At 34.3% G+C, this 17,900-nt stretch overlaps 1 protein-coding gene across 1 annotated transcript in view; it reads right to left on the bottom strand.

Annotated features, from left to right (window-relative positions):
- CSMD3 (CUB and Sushi multiple domains 3) overlaps positions 1 to 17,900 on the bottom strand; it is a 703,442-nt gene that overhangs the window by 261,540 nt on the left and 424,002 nt on the right. Inside the window, exons 20-22 of the mRNA XM_042785878.1 lie at positions 8,077 to 8,193; positions 1,390 to 1,605; positions 475 to 663 (exon numbers count right to left, since the gene is read on the bottom strand). Of these exons, the coding sequence (XP_042641812.1) occupies positions 475 to 663; positions 1,390 to 1,605; positions 8,077 to 8,193 (522 nt within the window). The remainder of the gene's footprint in view (positions 1 to 474; positions 664 to 1,389; positions 1,606 to 8,076; positions 8,194 to 17,900) is intronic.

Raw genomic sequence — 17,900 nt, 5'->3', positions numbered from 1 at the left:
ATATGCTTCTCTACTCTAACTTAAATAGGAAGCCCATGCTGACTGCACTCCTATACACGGACCTAGTTTCATGAAATAACTGTGGTCTAAATGCTCTAACTACATTTACATATTTCTGTAATACAGCTATCACTTGGAAGCTTGCATTAACCAGAAAAAGTCATTATTAGGCATCTGAACAGGTAAATGCTAATTTAAGTTTATACCCAGTTTTCCTAACCTATTAATCAAAATGAGAAGAGTAAACCTTGCGCCCTCAATTTTAAATGCTTTAAAGTACAGACTATGAAGTCCAGTGATAGTTCTAATACTAAATATATTAAGGAAATATTTAAAAAATTTTACTAAGGAAGTATGGAGAATATGAGAGTACATTAAAAAGAGGTGTATTACCATGCTTTTCCATGCCGTAAATTTGCAAATCCATGGACAATGACTACACATACAAGCAAATGAAAGCAGCTGACCACGTACCCACACACCTTGGCAGAGGTGCACTCCATACTCGTCGGCCACCACCAAGACAAATAATCTCTGAAGCTCCTTCTAAACGATATCCAGATGAACAGGAGAATGTCAGAATATCTCCTACTCCAAAATTAAATCCTATTCTGTTACCAAATTGTGGGATACCGGGATCTTCACAAGGTTCAAGATTATACTCTGAAAACAAGAGACCAAGTCAGCTTGTATGATTACAAACAATATTTTCTATCAGTCATATTTGTAATCTTGCAGTCTAGTAATTTCTGTATGTTTCCACCTGACTATCAATATAGATTTCAGATTTAAAACCAAAATGAATGTGTAAATGTTAAATTGGCAATTATACTACATTAAAAAGTAAAACTAATTTATACATTCACAAGGTTTTTAAAAGGTACAACACAACATGATTTATCACTCTTGTAAGAGCCATAAATGTCCCAGGTACATAAAACAAATGAAAACAATGGCACAGCATAAAAGCCTAAATAATTGACACTTGGGCTCATCTGGAATATCACTAACTGAAATTAGACTAGTTCTGTTTCCTCCCCTCACTTGATAATGTGTCTTACAGCTTACTTCCATCTTATTTATCATGTAGCAGAAATGTCTCTACCGAGGCACAGATGTTTGCTTGCTTTGAAATTCATGTGCTTGGGAAAAAAAAATATATCATTTTATGATTCAGTATATGTATTCATCAAAATCACTTCAGTTGTAAACTTTTTTTTTGTTGTTTTTTTGTTTGTTTTGTTTTGTTTTGTTTTTTTTTGTTTTGTTTTGGTTTGGGGTTTTTTGTGTTTGTTTGTTTGTTTGTTTGTTTTTTGTTGTTTGTTTTTTTTTTTTTTTTTTTAATAAAATAATTAAAAAGTCTTTTTCAGGAGCCAGGTATTTCCTTACCAGAGAAAGAAATATTAAATCCTTCATATGATATTGAAAAATCTGAAATAAAGCGTAACTGAGCCCTGAAATTCCCATAGAGACCAGCATTGATTGGTGAAGGAAGGTCCGAGCCAGTCAGACGTGCTAATGGGTGTGTGAAACTGCCGTTCTCTGTTATTAGTAAATAGTCATGATGATCCTCCAAATGAAAGGTGTAGAAGGTGAACTGCACTCCTATTAGAGAAAAGAGATTTACATATCACACTGTTAGCATCAATGTAATTAAACGAAGGATAAAATTCATGCATTTCATTATGAATCAGGATTCATAAAAAAAATATAATCCAATTTTTCTAAAAATTAATATCTTTCATGATTTTAGTATTAAAATGTCCTTGCAACAGGTCACTTTGTTTTGACACTACCTTTCACTTTTGAGCTGCAAAATACGGATGTTTGGTTTACAGAATTCAAAGATTTATGCTTACATTTTTATGTAAAAACCAGTGGTATACTATATGTTCAAAATTACAAACTGTTTATGGCAAAATGGGAAAGGTAAACCTTTTTTATTACAGTCACCACCATCCTTGTATAGCAGCAGTGAAAGGAAAAGTTATAAAATATATGATATTATATTCAAATGGCACATACAGTAACAGCAGCACTTCCTCCCCCAAAAAAGGAGGTCTCTTAATAAGATATGGCATATGTTAACAGGATGTTTTTTTGCAAACCATCAGATATAAATCACACATCTAGAAAGGAAGATATATCCCACAACACACTAGCAATGAAGAGACTTAAATGTCAAGACAGACAATTACATTATTTTTTCTGCATTTCTGTAACTAAGAGTTAGACCATGATCTTTTGGTAGAATGCATAAAAAAGTCAAGAAAAATAAATGGGAGAATATATTAGCTAGCTTAAGTGATTACTGAGATCTCTAGTATAACAGCATTTTCAGTTTTATCATATAAGGTATAAACCAGATTCAGGCTCTGTAAAATATACTTAAAGATGTAATGCTTAGAAAGAACCATTCATGTGATTGAAAATTAACTTAGTATATGAATTAATGATCTTTGGGTACTCTCATAGACAACAGATTTTTAATAGCAGACATAATTTAATCAAAAAGAAAACAATTATTTCCCATTCTTACTTCCTGCTCCCACCCTCCTTCTCCAAGAACTTCTCAAACAGGGAAACAAAATCCAAAGACTGAAGCTAGATATACTGTGCTTGACTTAACTGTCTAAACATAGGAACCTCATGCATCTTTAGCAGAACTCCATCACACCTAGTAAATACAGCTTGTAAGGGTATCTGGAATGTAAAGACACTTGGTTTATGATGATACCTAGTCAAGGACATTTCAGTATAGAAAACAAAGACAAGAAATGAGGGGAGTAATAAATTATATACACATATACATAAGCTTTAATGAGCAGGATTTAGTGGAGACAATAACAAAGTCCAGAACTCTTAAGTTTCTGACTGATGGGCCATTGAATGTACCAATGCAATCTTGCAACAGTGCAACCAGAACATAGTAACTGATTAGAACGGGGGAAAGATGATTATCTAGGGCCTAATGGAAATTAGAAATTTATTGTGCAGTATTTGAGGGAATTTGTGAGATTACATAAAACTTAATATGAGATTTTTAAATGGTATTTGGAGACTTCAAAACTTTTTGTGGGATGACTAGGGCCAAAGGCAGGTAAGGGGAGAGATATTGTGGTGGATAAGGGAGAAAAAAGTGTGGGAATATGGAGAGGGTTAAGCCTCTCTTACTAACCCCTGCACCTAACCACCACAGTCTGTCCTCTATTCTTTTTAAACTTTGTTCCTGACTATTTTGTGTGTGTCCTCTGTCCAGAGTGTGAGCACATCTGTGACCACTAGTGAATGTTAGTATTAACTGCCTGGTGAGCAGGTCCTTGGCCAGGACCTGGAAGGTTGTTGGAGCACATGCATGTGTGTGTGTGAGTCTGTCACTCCCGGGAAACTCCTGTTCCCATCAGCCCAGCTGGAGAAATAGGATATGGCTGCCTGTGGTGGTCATGTCTGTTTCAGTGCTGATGGCATTTCTGTGTGTGCCAATAAAGACACTTGTTTCTGTCCACGTTTGTCTGTGTGACCAGATGTATATGCATATGTACATATTGGCATCTTTGGAACATGTTTAGCCTTGCCATTAGCTGGACAAAAAAATGGGAAAAACAACAGAAATCTCTTGGATCTTAAAGACCTCTAGAATGTATTTCTCTTTAAAGATACTGGAGAACTATTCAGATTTTTCAAGTAGATACCTCCTTCTCTTCTTACAGATCCAACCCCTCCCACTTGCTGTAGCTTGCAGATCCATATAAATGTGCCCTTACTTAGTAGCACTGGTATAGAAATTACAGGATAGGATTGTGTTTTATGCATAGAATAAAGCCAGATAATCAAATAAATCTATTCTGGATTTTAAAATTTCTTAATTTAATAATTATATGAGCAAAACCGTTCATCTGCTCTGACTTTCCCATTTATTCTCCTACATTGTGTGACAATAAATTGTCAAAAATTACACACTGAATTTTGGCATCAATTTTAGGTTACATATCTTTTGATCTAATGCATACAAATTTAGCTTTGGGATTGAAAAACTCTTAAATGGTTTAATTTTTTTATCACAGTTTTACATAGGAGACAGTGTTGGTCTGACATGAAAAAAAGAGCTCTTAAGATAAAAATGTGACATATACAGAATGAGAATGAAATTCAGGCCATATTTGTTGCATTCACTGCACTCCATATAAATTTTGTCCCCTTTTATACATGCATGTATACTGCAACAACAAAATCAGAAATGCCAAAGAAAATTTTAAGGTAGTAGTAAACCAAAATAATGCAATTCCTGTGAATCACGGCTGAGCTTCAATGAGAATTGCTCAAACACAGAACTTAAGGTTTAACTCAAGGGAATGTTTCAATCAATTTTCCAGATTGCCATGACATTTCTAAGCAAAACCCCAAGGTACATCCCAGCAGTAGCTGTACAATTTAGTTTTCTTCGGAAAATATTCTAATCACATTTATATATGCTGTGTGACAGATTGTGTCTTCTCTAGAGAAGAATTTTAAAAGATATGTTAAGATAGATTCCTTCTCATACTGCCTCACATGCCCCTTTCTTTATAAGGGACATTTATATAATAAATAAATTTATAAGGGGAATATTTAAAATCTGAAATGAAGACAGCAAGGCATCATATTCTAACGTCATGTCTCAATATTACAATCCATGGCCAGTTAATGGCCAGTAGAAGATACTCTGAGATTATGAAGTTGGAATTATATTAGACATGAAACAGAGCAGAAAATAAGATTTCCAGAACAAAGTTTTTCTCCCTCACTTTAAAATAACCCACTTATGTGTATGGGATTAATTTTCCCAAAGGGTAACTATCTAAAATCTTAGTGACTCAGTCTCCCCATGGACAATTCATCTGGGGACTGTGTAAAGACCCTGGATATTAGATGATAGAAATAAACAGGCACCTTCAGGGGATGGTTCATTCCATCTACTTTAGGTACTTTTTCAAGGTGAGATGACTCATATCCTGAAGATATATGCATTTGTCCATTAAATACAGAAGTGGCCTCATGGACTAGCTTACTTAGAAAGAACTTTACTGTCAGAAGTTTAAAGTTAAATTAAGTAAGTCTGTGACGTATTGTCATAAAAGGAGAGCTATCTTAATTTCTTTTTGCCAGCAAGAACAAGATATGAGAAGTTCATACAATATTTCCTATTTGCTACTCAGCAAATCCTCACTCTTCAATTGGTTCCAGAAGATCTTTCATCAGCATGAATCAAAATGCCCAAGGTAAATTACAACATAGCATTCATCTTTAATAATATGTTTTTCCTTAATAACATTTCCATGAGATAATATAAAACTTATTGATACAAGAATGTGCTTGTATCGATATGTGTGTATATATATAAGTATTGGTGTGTATGTGCTTATAAATGTATATGATTTTACTATTACTTTTTCCCTCTATATTTTATTTCTGTATATTTGTTTTATCAGGAGTCTCATTAAATATGATTTTTTTTTTCAATAGCCTCACATAAAATGTAATCACTTTGAGAATTTCAGCTATTTATCCCACCTTTTAAGTATTTCTCTAGATAAAGTTTCAAGAAAAAGGATATATCACAAAAAAATCTACTTAATTTTCTAAAAAAAAATAAAAAGTACTTTCCTTCATAATCCCTTTTAATTTAAGAACAATGAAAGTGTTAATAAAATGTTTTTTAAGAATCCTGAAAAACATGGCTTAATCTGGGCTCATTTTTACTGTAGAATTTACATAATTTTCAGTCATATCTTACTCCACAAAGATAAACTTTTATCCATCTCTGATACTTCTCTTCAGTTCCCAGATTATAAAGTTTGGGCTGGTTATCCAATGGCTTGTCAGATAGGGTGCAAACGAAATGACTACAGGGATAATGAGGCGGGGAATCACGACTTTAGAAGCAGGAAGGTTATAAAGCAGGTGTGTTTATACAGTGCTGGGCGCATGGGGGAATCATTTGCTCCAAATGCACGCGCAGCTTGGATCCAAAAGCGGCTCCTTTTTATTATGTAGAATGTTACATATGTATCACAATTCCGGGAATAGGGAGGGAATATTACAATTAGTTCCGAGAAATCCTTAAAATATCCCCCACCCCAAGCCCCCAGCACCGACTCTCCCCTAGGAACTCCCATGTTATCAGGTAAACGGCACGTCTTAACAAAACACAGGGCATGTCCCAACAGACAAACAAAGGGCATGTCCCAACAAGCAATCTTAACAAAGGGCATGTCTCAACCCCCAGGTGCAACGTTTCCTGAGGGTGGTGGGGCCATCTGGTTTCCTTAGATCAATAACAGTTTTCTTACACTTTTTGTCAGTCTTTCTTGCTTATCCATAACAATGGTTAGATTCTTCCCACATACCTTCTGCTTTGCAAAAGATCCACAGCACCCTACATTTCTGCAACTCTAAAGCCATGTATCATACCTAGAGGTAACAGGGGCAAATGTAGTATTCGATGCAGGCACAGTAATTTCAGAATGCTTTTTCACTGTGTATACTTACAAGCAAATTATATTGACATAATGGCATCATTTGGTAGTAAAAAGAGACTGAAGAATAGCTGGAGTAATAATTTTGAGAGATACACTTTGCCACTTCAAGGAATTTTAAATGGGACATCTAGACAGAGTGATTTAACATCTAGATGCGGAACTATTGCACTATTTGTACAAAATAGAACAAGGGGACCACAGATCAGCACAGTTCTCTGAGAGAAGTCTTATTTTATGCTATCAATAACTCTTCCTTAGAGGAATACATCATCAGTATACTTAGTCACATTTTTCATGCCCTCACAAAGAAAACTGAGGGAATTCAGAATTAAACTTGCCTTCCTTCTTCTCCCTTTATTTTTTTTCTGTATTCTTTCCAGTGTTAAAGATGCAATTCTCCTGCTTGTGTTCTTATCACCTCACTCTATTTATATTCACTTTCTCTTATGACACCTATCTCTATTTCCCTCCTTCCCTTAACATTAAATACTTATGATTCTCCAGCTTGTTCTGTTCATAGTACAACAGTACTATGCAGTCACTCCTATATTTAAAATAAAATATCAACAAACATATAGAAGTTTGACCCATCTCTTCTCTTCTAGTCCCAAAACTTTTAACTCAAAAACAACTAAAACACACTATTTCAAGGAAACTTTGCTACATGGAAATCCCAGCTTCCATTTGTGTCCGAAGCATTTTCTAACCTCTCTTGTGTGTCTTATATTTCTTTGAAATAACTCGTATTAAGATCCCTTTTTAGAGAAAAGTTAAAACCAGTATTACATCTTTATCCTGAAATCTGCCTTCAACAAATAACCAAACTTCTATTAAAAGTCTCCTACCCCTCAGCTTCTGTGATAAGTCATTATATAATTCTTTCTTAGCTCCCTACACTATATTTATTTCTAAACTATATTATTTATTCAATCCGTAAATTAATATTAAACTACCATTTGTATGCTGCCACACTGAAAATGTGTCTTTGTAAGCTAAACCAGTTTATTTTCTTCAAAATAATAAGACTTCTCTTTCTGACATTTCCTTGTCAACAGCTAGTCATAATGTAAAATTTAGCATAATGAGCAATCTTTTAAACAATTCCCCTCTCATTAGCTTCATTCCTTTTTTTATGCCTTAACATGAATAATATCTTCACTTAAGTCTGCACTTCAGATTCTTATGTTGATACCAAGTCTATGTATCAATGACTACTTCCAGCTAATCTCTAAGACAAGGCACATCACAGCAGAAAAAGCATTCATCCTCTTCCACCTGTACAAATTAATATGCACACATCCAACTATCTATTACTTGGACTATAAACCTATACAGACTTTCTGTTCTGTTGAAAGCATTAGGGCTTAGTCCACTTCTATAATTCTAGGAATTACTTCAATAAAACAAAACCAAAACCAAAACTAAAATTCATCAATGTAATTCCTAGTTCATTGCTGCTAACCTGCATCTGTAGCACAGAATACTGGACTATTACAGTCCATATATGTAATTTCCAACTATATATAAATAGGTGGAAAAGAGAAAAGAATTTATTTACCTTTTCCATGGGTAACATCCACAGTCCACGTACAATTCAGGGAATTTGGATACAAATCAGGATAACCAGGAGATAAAATTGTTCCACTAGGTCCTCTAACATCTCCACCACATAAAGCTAGAAATAACAAAGAAAATAATAGTAAAATAATTAATAAAAAACGCAGATGAGAGAAAATATAAGACAACCATTTTTAAAAAACTTCTGGCTTTAAAATGATTTAAAAATAATTGGTCAAAAGATTTAGCAATTCCACATATAACTACAGCCCATTTTTACACAACATGGAAAGAAATATAATCAATGAATAATTAACATGCACTTTAATAGATACTAAGAAAATGAAAAATGAGTTTCCTTAGCTCTTTCTTCAGATATTCTTGAGACTGTGAAAGTAGTAAGTTCATCAGGAAGATGAAGGCGGAAGAAGATACAGGCCAAACAATATCACTTCAGCCAAAAGCTAAGAATGGAGCGTTAAAACAGCATAAAGTGGATCTCACTATTGAAGAATTACTGATTGAAAATAATATTGCAGGGAGCATGACATGCTTTGTTATACCTCATTATTGGATATGCATCAATATCTATAATGCAAATGATAATGATAATGACAGTTGCCAATATATAATTTTATACAGTATCAACAGTGACTTTGTAAAAGTAATCAGTAATTGAACAATATAAAAATTAAATTACTACTTGAATTAATACAAAAATTAAATCATTACAACATTGGCATAAATATCTCCACAATTCACTATTACATTTTAATGGTGAATTTTCCATTCCAGAGTTTTTGAAATACTAAATTAATTGAGCAATTTTTAGTAATGAAGAGGGTCTTATACCTTAGAATTATTTTTATCAGTAACAGTGATTAAAACTCAGTAGCAAGCAAAGTTATTACATTATAGTTCTGTGAATATAGATTATTTCAGAAGGGCATACATTATAAAACACATTAATCTTCTACTTTTTTTTTTTCTTCAAGATTAAAAACATCTATTCCTTATTTTTCTTAGCCTAATTATATGCGTTACCAAAGTTATTTTGTAAAAATTTTCCAGGATACAAAGAAAAGATTAAACTATGTCACTGCCACCAAATTTGACTCAACGTAGACTGTCTTAGGAAAGTTGACTGTAGTTCTTCATATGAACAGCTCTTCCACAGTAATTAACACAAACTCTCCCTTTTTAGCCTTAAGTAGTCAAGCTCTCAACCAGCATCCTTTCAGAATTTTTACTGGTATCAAACACAGTTTCTTTGAGCCCACACCTTAACCTAAACCAGTATTCAGCACTCCCCTTTTTTTTTTTTTTCTTTTTTTTTCTTTTTTTTTTTTTTTTTTTTAACAATAAGGTTTTCTGTTTAGCAGACGCTAAAGATACTGAAAGGCAGTTTGGGAGACAAGTAAATGGCAGTTACATGTCTGCCATTCCAGTCGATATAACCTCTTCTCCCTTTTCATGTAAGATGTTGCTCACCCATTGCTCATGTCAGTGCATCCCAGCCTGCTGTCACACCAGCAAGGGTGAGGGAAGGAGCCTGTGACAGGCTGAAGGAGCAATATCTGTTTCTGAAAGAAACTGCCCCACACAGACTATCTGATTTAATCTGCTTCTACTTCTTCTGTAATGTCATCAGCAGTTGCCAACATAGCACTCAACAGAATGGATCACAAAGGTGGGAGAAGTTTGGCCTTTCAGTATATGAACAGTGCTCAAACAACATCTTCATACTTCTTCAGGAGAAAGGTGTTGTGAGCAATTTGTGACATCATGACATTTATTCTACTATTTCTCGACATTTATTTTACTTATAACTTTCTGCTACAGATTGATGGGGTAAATCATTAAACTTCTATGTATCTTTGTTTTTGCTATTAACACCATTTATTTGAGAATGAATATGCTGACCAGTCATGATTTTCCGCTTGCAGAAGTACATTCAAAACTGATTTGAGGACAAGCCATACAGTGAAATGAGAGAATATCCAGAATGTATCTTCTGACTCACCCTGTACTTAAGCAGACATTTGTCTTAAGGAAATACATGCATTTTTCAGACTTTTTAGTAGCACTGTGGAATGTTTTCATAAAGGTCAATAATTTCTCATAATGAGATTACTGCATCGCATGCCATCACTATCTTTAGGGGACTGAATAAAAAGGAGTATATATTTAATTACCATTTTCTTGTAAAGCAGAAATGGAATTTCATCCTATATCCTAGGATGAACATCACCTTTTTTGCCTAGCTAAATTAGTTTGATTGCTCTAACTAACCACATTTCTGTTTTTTAGCGTGTATATCTGTCTGGGTAGCCTCATGATTTCTTTGTGTGTGCTATTACTCCTGTCAACTTTGTAGACTTTTTGGCCTAACTGTAAGTTGGAAATTTGCAGATCCATACCACAGACAGAAATAGGACATTCTAAGACCATAACTGTCCAATCTCATAGTTGTTGCCATAGGGGAATAACCTCCCAGCATGCTAATTTTCCTTCTCACTTCTCTGATGAAGAGACAATGAAGGTAACCACTGCCCACTTATCACCTCATCTTGATATATTTAGACATTAGTAAAACAGAATCCGGGATATGACAGTATGTTATTGGAGCTTCTGATGGTAACTAGCTACTTTGTCCATATCTTAGGTCAGCCCTATTAGATAAGAAAATGCAATCAGATTTTATAATCATTGGAAAAAGCCCAAACAAATAATGTATTTTACAGTGGGTGTTTTGAAAATCTTTCAGTAATGCAAATGGTGACAAAACATCTATGGCATGCCATCAGGCACTCAGGGCAACTCTATGAAGGTTAGCAGATGGCAAAAAAAAGCATCAAGGGACAAGCATTTTACAAAACAAAGCCAAGCTGACAGATCTGAAATATAAAATGTGCACTGGTCCTGATAAGATGGCAAGCAGCCCAAGTATATAATATCACTACAAGCATCTGACATTTTTTCAGAGTGCAAAGGAAAACAGAAACACATGAAAATAAAAACAACAAATGATAAACTACACACATTTTTCCAGATTCTACAAAGAACCTTTCTTTCACTTTATCTGATTATATAGAGATGGAGGCTAGGAGAGACTAAAAGTAGCATGAATGTATAAGCAAATAACTGAAACATTATTTGGGTGTTCTAATGTGGAAAATGGAATATTGCGTTGCTAACACACTAATTAATAGTTTCTTTGTTGTGCAAGCAGAGGAGATGAATCAAGACATGCCTATTTTTTTTCCCTCCATTACTATGTTTTCAGAATAGTGAGAAACAAAGTAACAAAAAATAAAGAGAACAAAATATAGAAGTGACTGTATGAAGTACAGATATACTTGGATGTATAGTATGAACTACCTCTACAGCACTGCGGTGATCAGAAATGACATGACAATTTATGAAGCAAGTTTTGGATAGCTGTGAATGAAGATGAAATTTAATAGTGGAGTTCAGTGGCTAAACCAGTTGTTTAGATTAAATAAATTCTTACAAGGTTAGGTTGATTATTAACACGTTCTTTTGTTGCAAATAACTACATTAATTTTGCTCAGTAATATGATCAGTCATAAGGAAGACTGACAGCAAGCAATCCTAGCTTAGAAACTGACCCTATGTAGTTTGAAAATAGCTTTTGGCCCAAACAGTTTTAGAACCTTTATTCAGGCTACTTGTGTCTCAGCGGGAGACATGTAGGCCATGCTTCATCCCTGAAATACATTAATAGTTGTAATGAAAGCACTTGACTTGTGTCATTCATATAATTATCAAGTTTCATTTTAGGCTGTATTTCATGCTACTATAAAGCTGTAATAGAAAATCAATCTTCCAATACTAGAAATAGTCTTATAATTTCTAACTAAACTTACTCATGGTCCAACTTTACCCATTTGTTCTTCTGCTAAACTGTCATTATGTTATTTTCCCTGGGAAAAATAACATAATGGGGACTCACATTGGAAGTCTGGCAAAGCACATTAGTATGTCTGACTTTAGATCAGTTAAGTGAGACAGGTTTTCTTAATCTAACTCTGTAAGATAAATTTTCCATCTCTATGACCACTGCATTAACAATTGTAAGTACTTACCTGTATTTCTTGTCACAGCAGCTGTGCTACATAAACATATTGCTAGGACACTTCACATCAGATTGTGGCATTTTTGTTCATAGATGTTTTTTTCTGTATTTTTCACAAGTCCTTGGTTCTATTTTTAATGTATTTATATTTTACTGCAGAAGTCAATCTGTATAATCTCTTCCTCAAGAGGTCATCCCTCTATAGCTAGATTAACAGTTGTTCACAGAAAGGCCTTTTACTTCTTAAATTTTGATTTTTGTACCATGAAAGAAACTCAACAACCACTAATTATGTTCTCTGTCATCCACGGTCTTTGAATAATGTTTATTATCTATTTAAAACTAATTTATTTTACTGTAACACAAGTCAGCCTCAGAGTTATAAATGGTATAAAAATAATATGAAGTTATCAAGAAAACTGGATGTGAGAAGAAGGGGGTTACCATATCCAAGGACATAAAACTATCAAGAATGTGTCTGTAATTTTAGTAAAGCAAGATAAAATAATACAGATATAAATAAATACATTTATCTGTGTATTTCTACATATGGTGTTCACTAGCAATGAATTTGAAAAAAAAGCCATATCATTGTCCCTTTTTAGCCTGACTGAAGATGGTGGTATCTGGGAAATTAACAACATTTTCCACATTTTCAAATTATATCACCTACCATTTTGATATATAAAGATTGTTAAAGAAACTAGCCATAGATCACCAACAACAACTCAGAAACTAACATATAACAGTGTATCTCAAGTTCTCAAAACTGAAAAAACATACATAAGAACAGAAGCTTTCAGAAAAAAAAAATACTTTTTTCAGTAAGGTCAGCTTGCAAGTACAAATAATTGAAAACTATTTGTTTTCAAAGGTGATGGAAAGAAAAAACACACACTTATAATTTATTAGTAATAATGTTTAGTTTTAAAAATGGTTTCAAGCATCATTGAGAAAGACTAATAACATGTTAATTCAGAAAGAACCACAGAGTGAAAAGATAAACCTATTTATATATAGATGTGTTTGTGTAAAATCAAATCTAAATACATGTACATGCACAAACACAGAGAGGCCCCATTACATTTGTTTTCTTAATTAACTCTAACTTCCAACTAAAAATCTAATTCTAAGGTGTCTTTCATTTACTGAGTGATAATAAAGCAGAAATATAAATATAGTTTAAAATTACTGAAATAGTGAATTAGAATTTGAATCATATACTGTGCTTCATAGACGAAGTAACTTCAGCATCTGTCTTCCCTAATTACAGAAGATGTAAAGTGTCTTAAAATAGGATGCATTCATGTAGTAACAAGTAAATAATAATATGGACACCAAATTATTATAATCAGATTTCAGGAAAAAACCTTGGACCTGAGTTATATTACACAAGAGACTAACTTAATAGAAACTAGCATAGCCTGGATTGCTCACAATATAAACTTGTATTTTTTTGTTCTCATTTAAATCTAAATCAGACCAAGACATGCTATCCATTTCTAATTCTGATATCTACCACAATGAATACTTGCAGCAGGCTTTTTTAACAGCTGTTTTTTAATAAAAAATTTAATATTGTATTTAGCTTAGAGATATCTTAACAGAAATGACATAACACCTCTGCCATATTTCTTGGATATGTTCCTTGTGGTACTGCAAAAGTCATATTTGCTAATTCATTTGGTCATCTAGGTGTTTTCAATATAAATATTAAATGTTTTCCATCTTGCTTGAACATTTTTCTTGCTATTTATTAATTTTCTTAAGTAAATGAAGATCAAGTGGAATGACAATATTAATTTCCGAATCAAATAATGAATAAGAATTATTCTTTATTAGCATCCAATTTCATGTTATGATGAAGGGAATAAAAACCACTTTACACTCTTAATTATTTATCTAACTTTACATTAATTTTTCTGTCATTTTTAATGGGATTAATACAGTACTTCATATATTGGGTAGAATAGTTTTTCTCACATATATTCAAAGCTTAAAAGCAAAATTCTATTATAATATTCATCATGATAAGAAATTTTTTTTTCTTATTTGCTAAGCACTGGAAGATTACAGTCAAGAAATTCAGGGCTGTCCAGATAGATAGGTACGCAATGAATCATATGTAGATGACAGATGGGAATGGTGTAAATGTAACACAAGTAATATTTTATAAGCACAGCTCAAAACTATCTATGTTATCGCTCTTAAATATGACTATTTTCTGACAGGCCTGCACATATTATCATTCGAAAAGAATGGTTGTTATTTATTTCTATGTTTATTTTCCGAGGTAACACGTTCTATGTTTATGGTATATAGACCAAACCATACCTTCAGATGAAATATTTCAAAATAAATAAATGTACACAATAATACCAGGTAATTTTTCTGTGGATAAAAAAAGCTGCTTACCCATGAACCAAGGAAGGTAAAAAATGACAAACATCTAGGCCTTGATCAGTTCCAACTCTTGTTGAAAGAAATAAAAGTTTTTTGCCAAGACAGCTATCCAGAAAGTGGTCATACTCAACAACAATGAAGTATTTTTAATGGTATCTTCCTAAACAGCCTATAGACTTATTCATTTTTTGAAAAGGGATTGATAGTTTGATAAAGATCATAAGTTTTAATTTTTATTCTTTGAAGAAGCCTTAATTTTATGGTTGTATAACTTATTTTAACATAGTGGAGTTGCTGTCTTGAAAACTGTAAAGCAATTCAAGTACTGTACAAGTTCAAGTAGCTTTCACTGCAGCAAAATGATGAGAGGTAATGGATGTAACTGGAAGATGGGAAGTTCTCAGTAGATATTAAGAATGTATTTTGTGTGTCCAAACAATTGCACAGGTTGCTCAGAGAAGAAATTGAATCTCCTTCCTTGAAGAAAAATATCTAATGCCCATATTGGACCCACATTTTGAGGTATGGGTTTAGACTAGATAACATTCTGAGGTTCCTTTCAGCTATAACTGTTCAATGATTATGCAAATATTTTCCTTAAATATGTATCTTTAAAGAGCAGAGATAGATTCTACTATCCTCAAAATTCAGAGTTCCAATTTTTTTTTTTTTTTTTCCAGAAATGCTTTGCTATACTTCTGTATCTATATGTATAAACACACATACACAAACAGAATACTTATGTGCACCGAGGAAGAGTGTGCATGCCTTATCTATACAGATACTGTCCTGGGTTTGAGTGAGTGGTGTTTTTTTGGTAGCAGGGGAGGAGTCTACAATGGTGGCCCTCTGTGATATGGCCCCCTGTGACAAGCACCTCAAAACTCCCCCAGCTGCAAGTTGGCCCCACCTCTGAACCAAGTCTGAGCCAATCAGCTGTGCCTTTGCAGTAACATATTTAAGAAGGACCTGGGAGAATGAGTTGTCTTTGTGAGGAGGAGTTGCGATACCTACATGAACACCAAGGTCAGTGGAAGAACAGAGGAGGAAGGTGGGGGGAAGGTGTGCTGGAGCAGAGACACCTCTGTGTCCTGTGGTGAGACAGCAGGGTGGCCCCCACTGCCACCCATGAAGATCTGCAGTGGAGCAGACACTGATTTATGGCCTATGAGGGTCCCCACATGCACAATTAAGGTGTCTACACCGAAAGCAGCCCCTGCTGTTGTAGTTCAATGCTGGAAGGATTGCAGTATGCAGGGATGTCCTACACCAGAGCAGCTCGGGAAAGACTGCAGCCCGTGGGAGGGACTTAAGTTAGAGAAAGTTGGTGTCCCATGCCAGATCAGCTAGGGAAATGCTGTGGCCATGGGAGGGACTCAAGTTGGAGAAAAGTTTGTGGAGGACTGTCTCCTGTGAGAGGGGGACCACAGTGGAGCAGGGGGAGAAGTTCCAGAAGCTCCCCCAACTGAAGTTGGAAGAAGCAGCAGCACTGACTGCACCCCCCATTCCCTGCCCCTGTGCTGCTGCGGGGAGGAGGTAGAGATATCAGGAGCAGAGGTGAGCCCGGGAAGAAGGGAGGGGTGGGGAGAAGGTGTTCTCAAGATGTGGTAATGCTTCTCACTGTCCTAACTTGTCTGTTAAGTGTTGTTGTCGTTGGTGTCTCTATTAAATTTATGTTCTTATTTTCTTCCCCTAACAAACCTGTCTTTTGCTCACAACCATGATGGGTGATTCGTTGCTCCCTGTCTTATCTCAAATCCTTGTGTTTATTTTCTCTTCTCAGCACTGGGGGGTAGGGGGAGGGACTGAGTGGCTGTTTGTGTTCAGTTACCCTCTGAGCTAAAACCACAACAATACATATAAAAAATAAAAATACAGAAATTACCTATGAAATCCTTCCTATATATCAATTATTCAAATACGAATGTATTACACAGCCTTTCATAATCTCCCTCAGGCCAGTCTTTAGGGAAGTAAACCGTTTGCTTGTTCATTTTTAAACCATCATTCTCAGTAATGTCTAAATGCTCCTGTAGATAATGAAGTGTGACTTCCCTGATAAGCTTTTTGTCATGCTTATCTGTGTAACATACAAACACCTTATGAAAAAATTAGTTTATACTCCTTCAAAGAATAGAATTGGAGTCAACATGATCTTCTGCTTTGAGGAAGAACTGGTTCTAAGAAGTTTATTTTTTTTACTTTTCTACACCCTCCTCCTTCTCCAAAACACTTACACTCATGAGTTGTCATGATCTGTTTTCACAATAATCATGGTGTCTCTGCATATTACTACATGATGTAATTATCAAAATGAGATGCAATTGTCAAAAAAAAAAAAAAAAAATCAAGGAAGAACTGTGCTCCTCAGAAACTGTCAGAGTAATATATTGAGTGAGCAGGAACAGTGACCAATGTGTTTATCAGTGGCACAAATTACAGAAACACATAATCGCAGTTTATGTAAATAACAGCCCATTTAGCAAAAGTCCTATTTTCCCTGGAGGTGCAAGGACTCTGGATACTATTTAAAAGCACTCCACCAGAGAAGAAATTCAGCAATGAAATTAAAATGAGTTCAACCATGAATTGATTAAATTTACTAGAATAAATGTACTCAATTCTGCATTTAGAGCATATTGATTCAATGGACAATTGCCATTTAGCAACATGCTCTGAAGAAAAGAAAATCTCATTTACTTAATGAATTGCATGATATATCAGCATTTTGAGGAAGAAATTTATCACAATATTTAATTTTATTTCACAGAACAGTATTCATAAGGAGTGTGTTATTACTGTTTGTTTTATATGTTTACCATCTAGTGCCTATCACCATAAGAAAACACAATTTATGTTTATAGCTGATTCAGCAAAATTGGCTGTGAGCTGTGGGAACCCTGCAATTCTTCATATGATAACCTGGCTGAGAAACAGAATCCTTTAGGAAATAGGCTTGCTGAACTAGAGTGTCACTTTCAGGAAAGTGATTATTCATGCCCCTTTCTACCACCATACATTTTGAGTATTATCATATACTGATAGGTTCAACCTATTAAAAAATAAAAACCAAAGCATTTGTTAATTAAATAAGCTGAGGGCCAATAAAACCCCCACCATTTTTTAAAGAAAATTCATATATTTCCATATAGAAAATCACACAAGATTCAGTGATCTTATGCATTAGTCTTCATTCAAGTTTCACTTTTTCTTTCCAACCAAGTGTCCTGAGACACAAAGAACTGTTTTAGAAAAATATACTACAATGTGCATTATGTAGCTCATAGAAGTTCAGTAGATTTTTTTTGTCAAATACTACTCTA

This window comes from Tyto alba, unplaced genomic scaffold (genome assembly GCF_018691265.1).
Source record: "Tyto alba isolate M040663 unplaced genomic scaffold, T.alba_DEE_v4.0 Super-Scaffold_9, whole genome shotgun sequence".
NCBI classification, from domain to species: Eukaryota; Metazoa; Chordata; class Aves; order Strigiformes; family Tytonidae; genus Tyto; species Tyto alba.
This window is presented reverse-complemented; position numbering and strand designations above follow the sequence as displayed.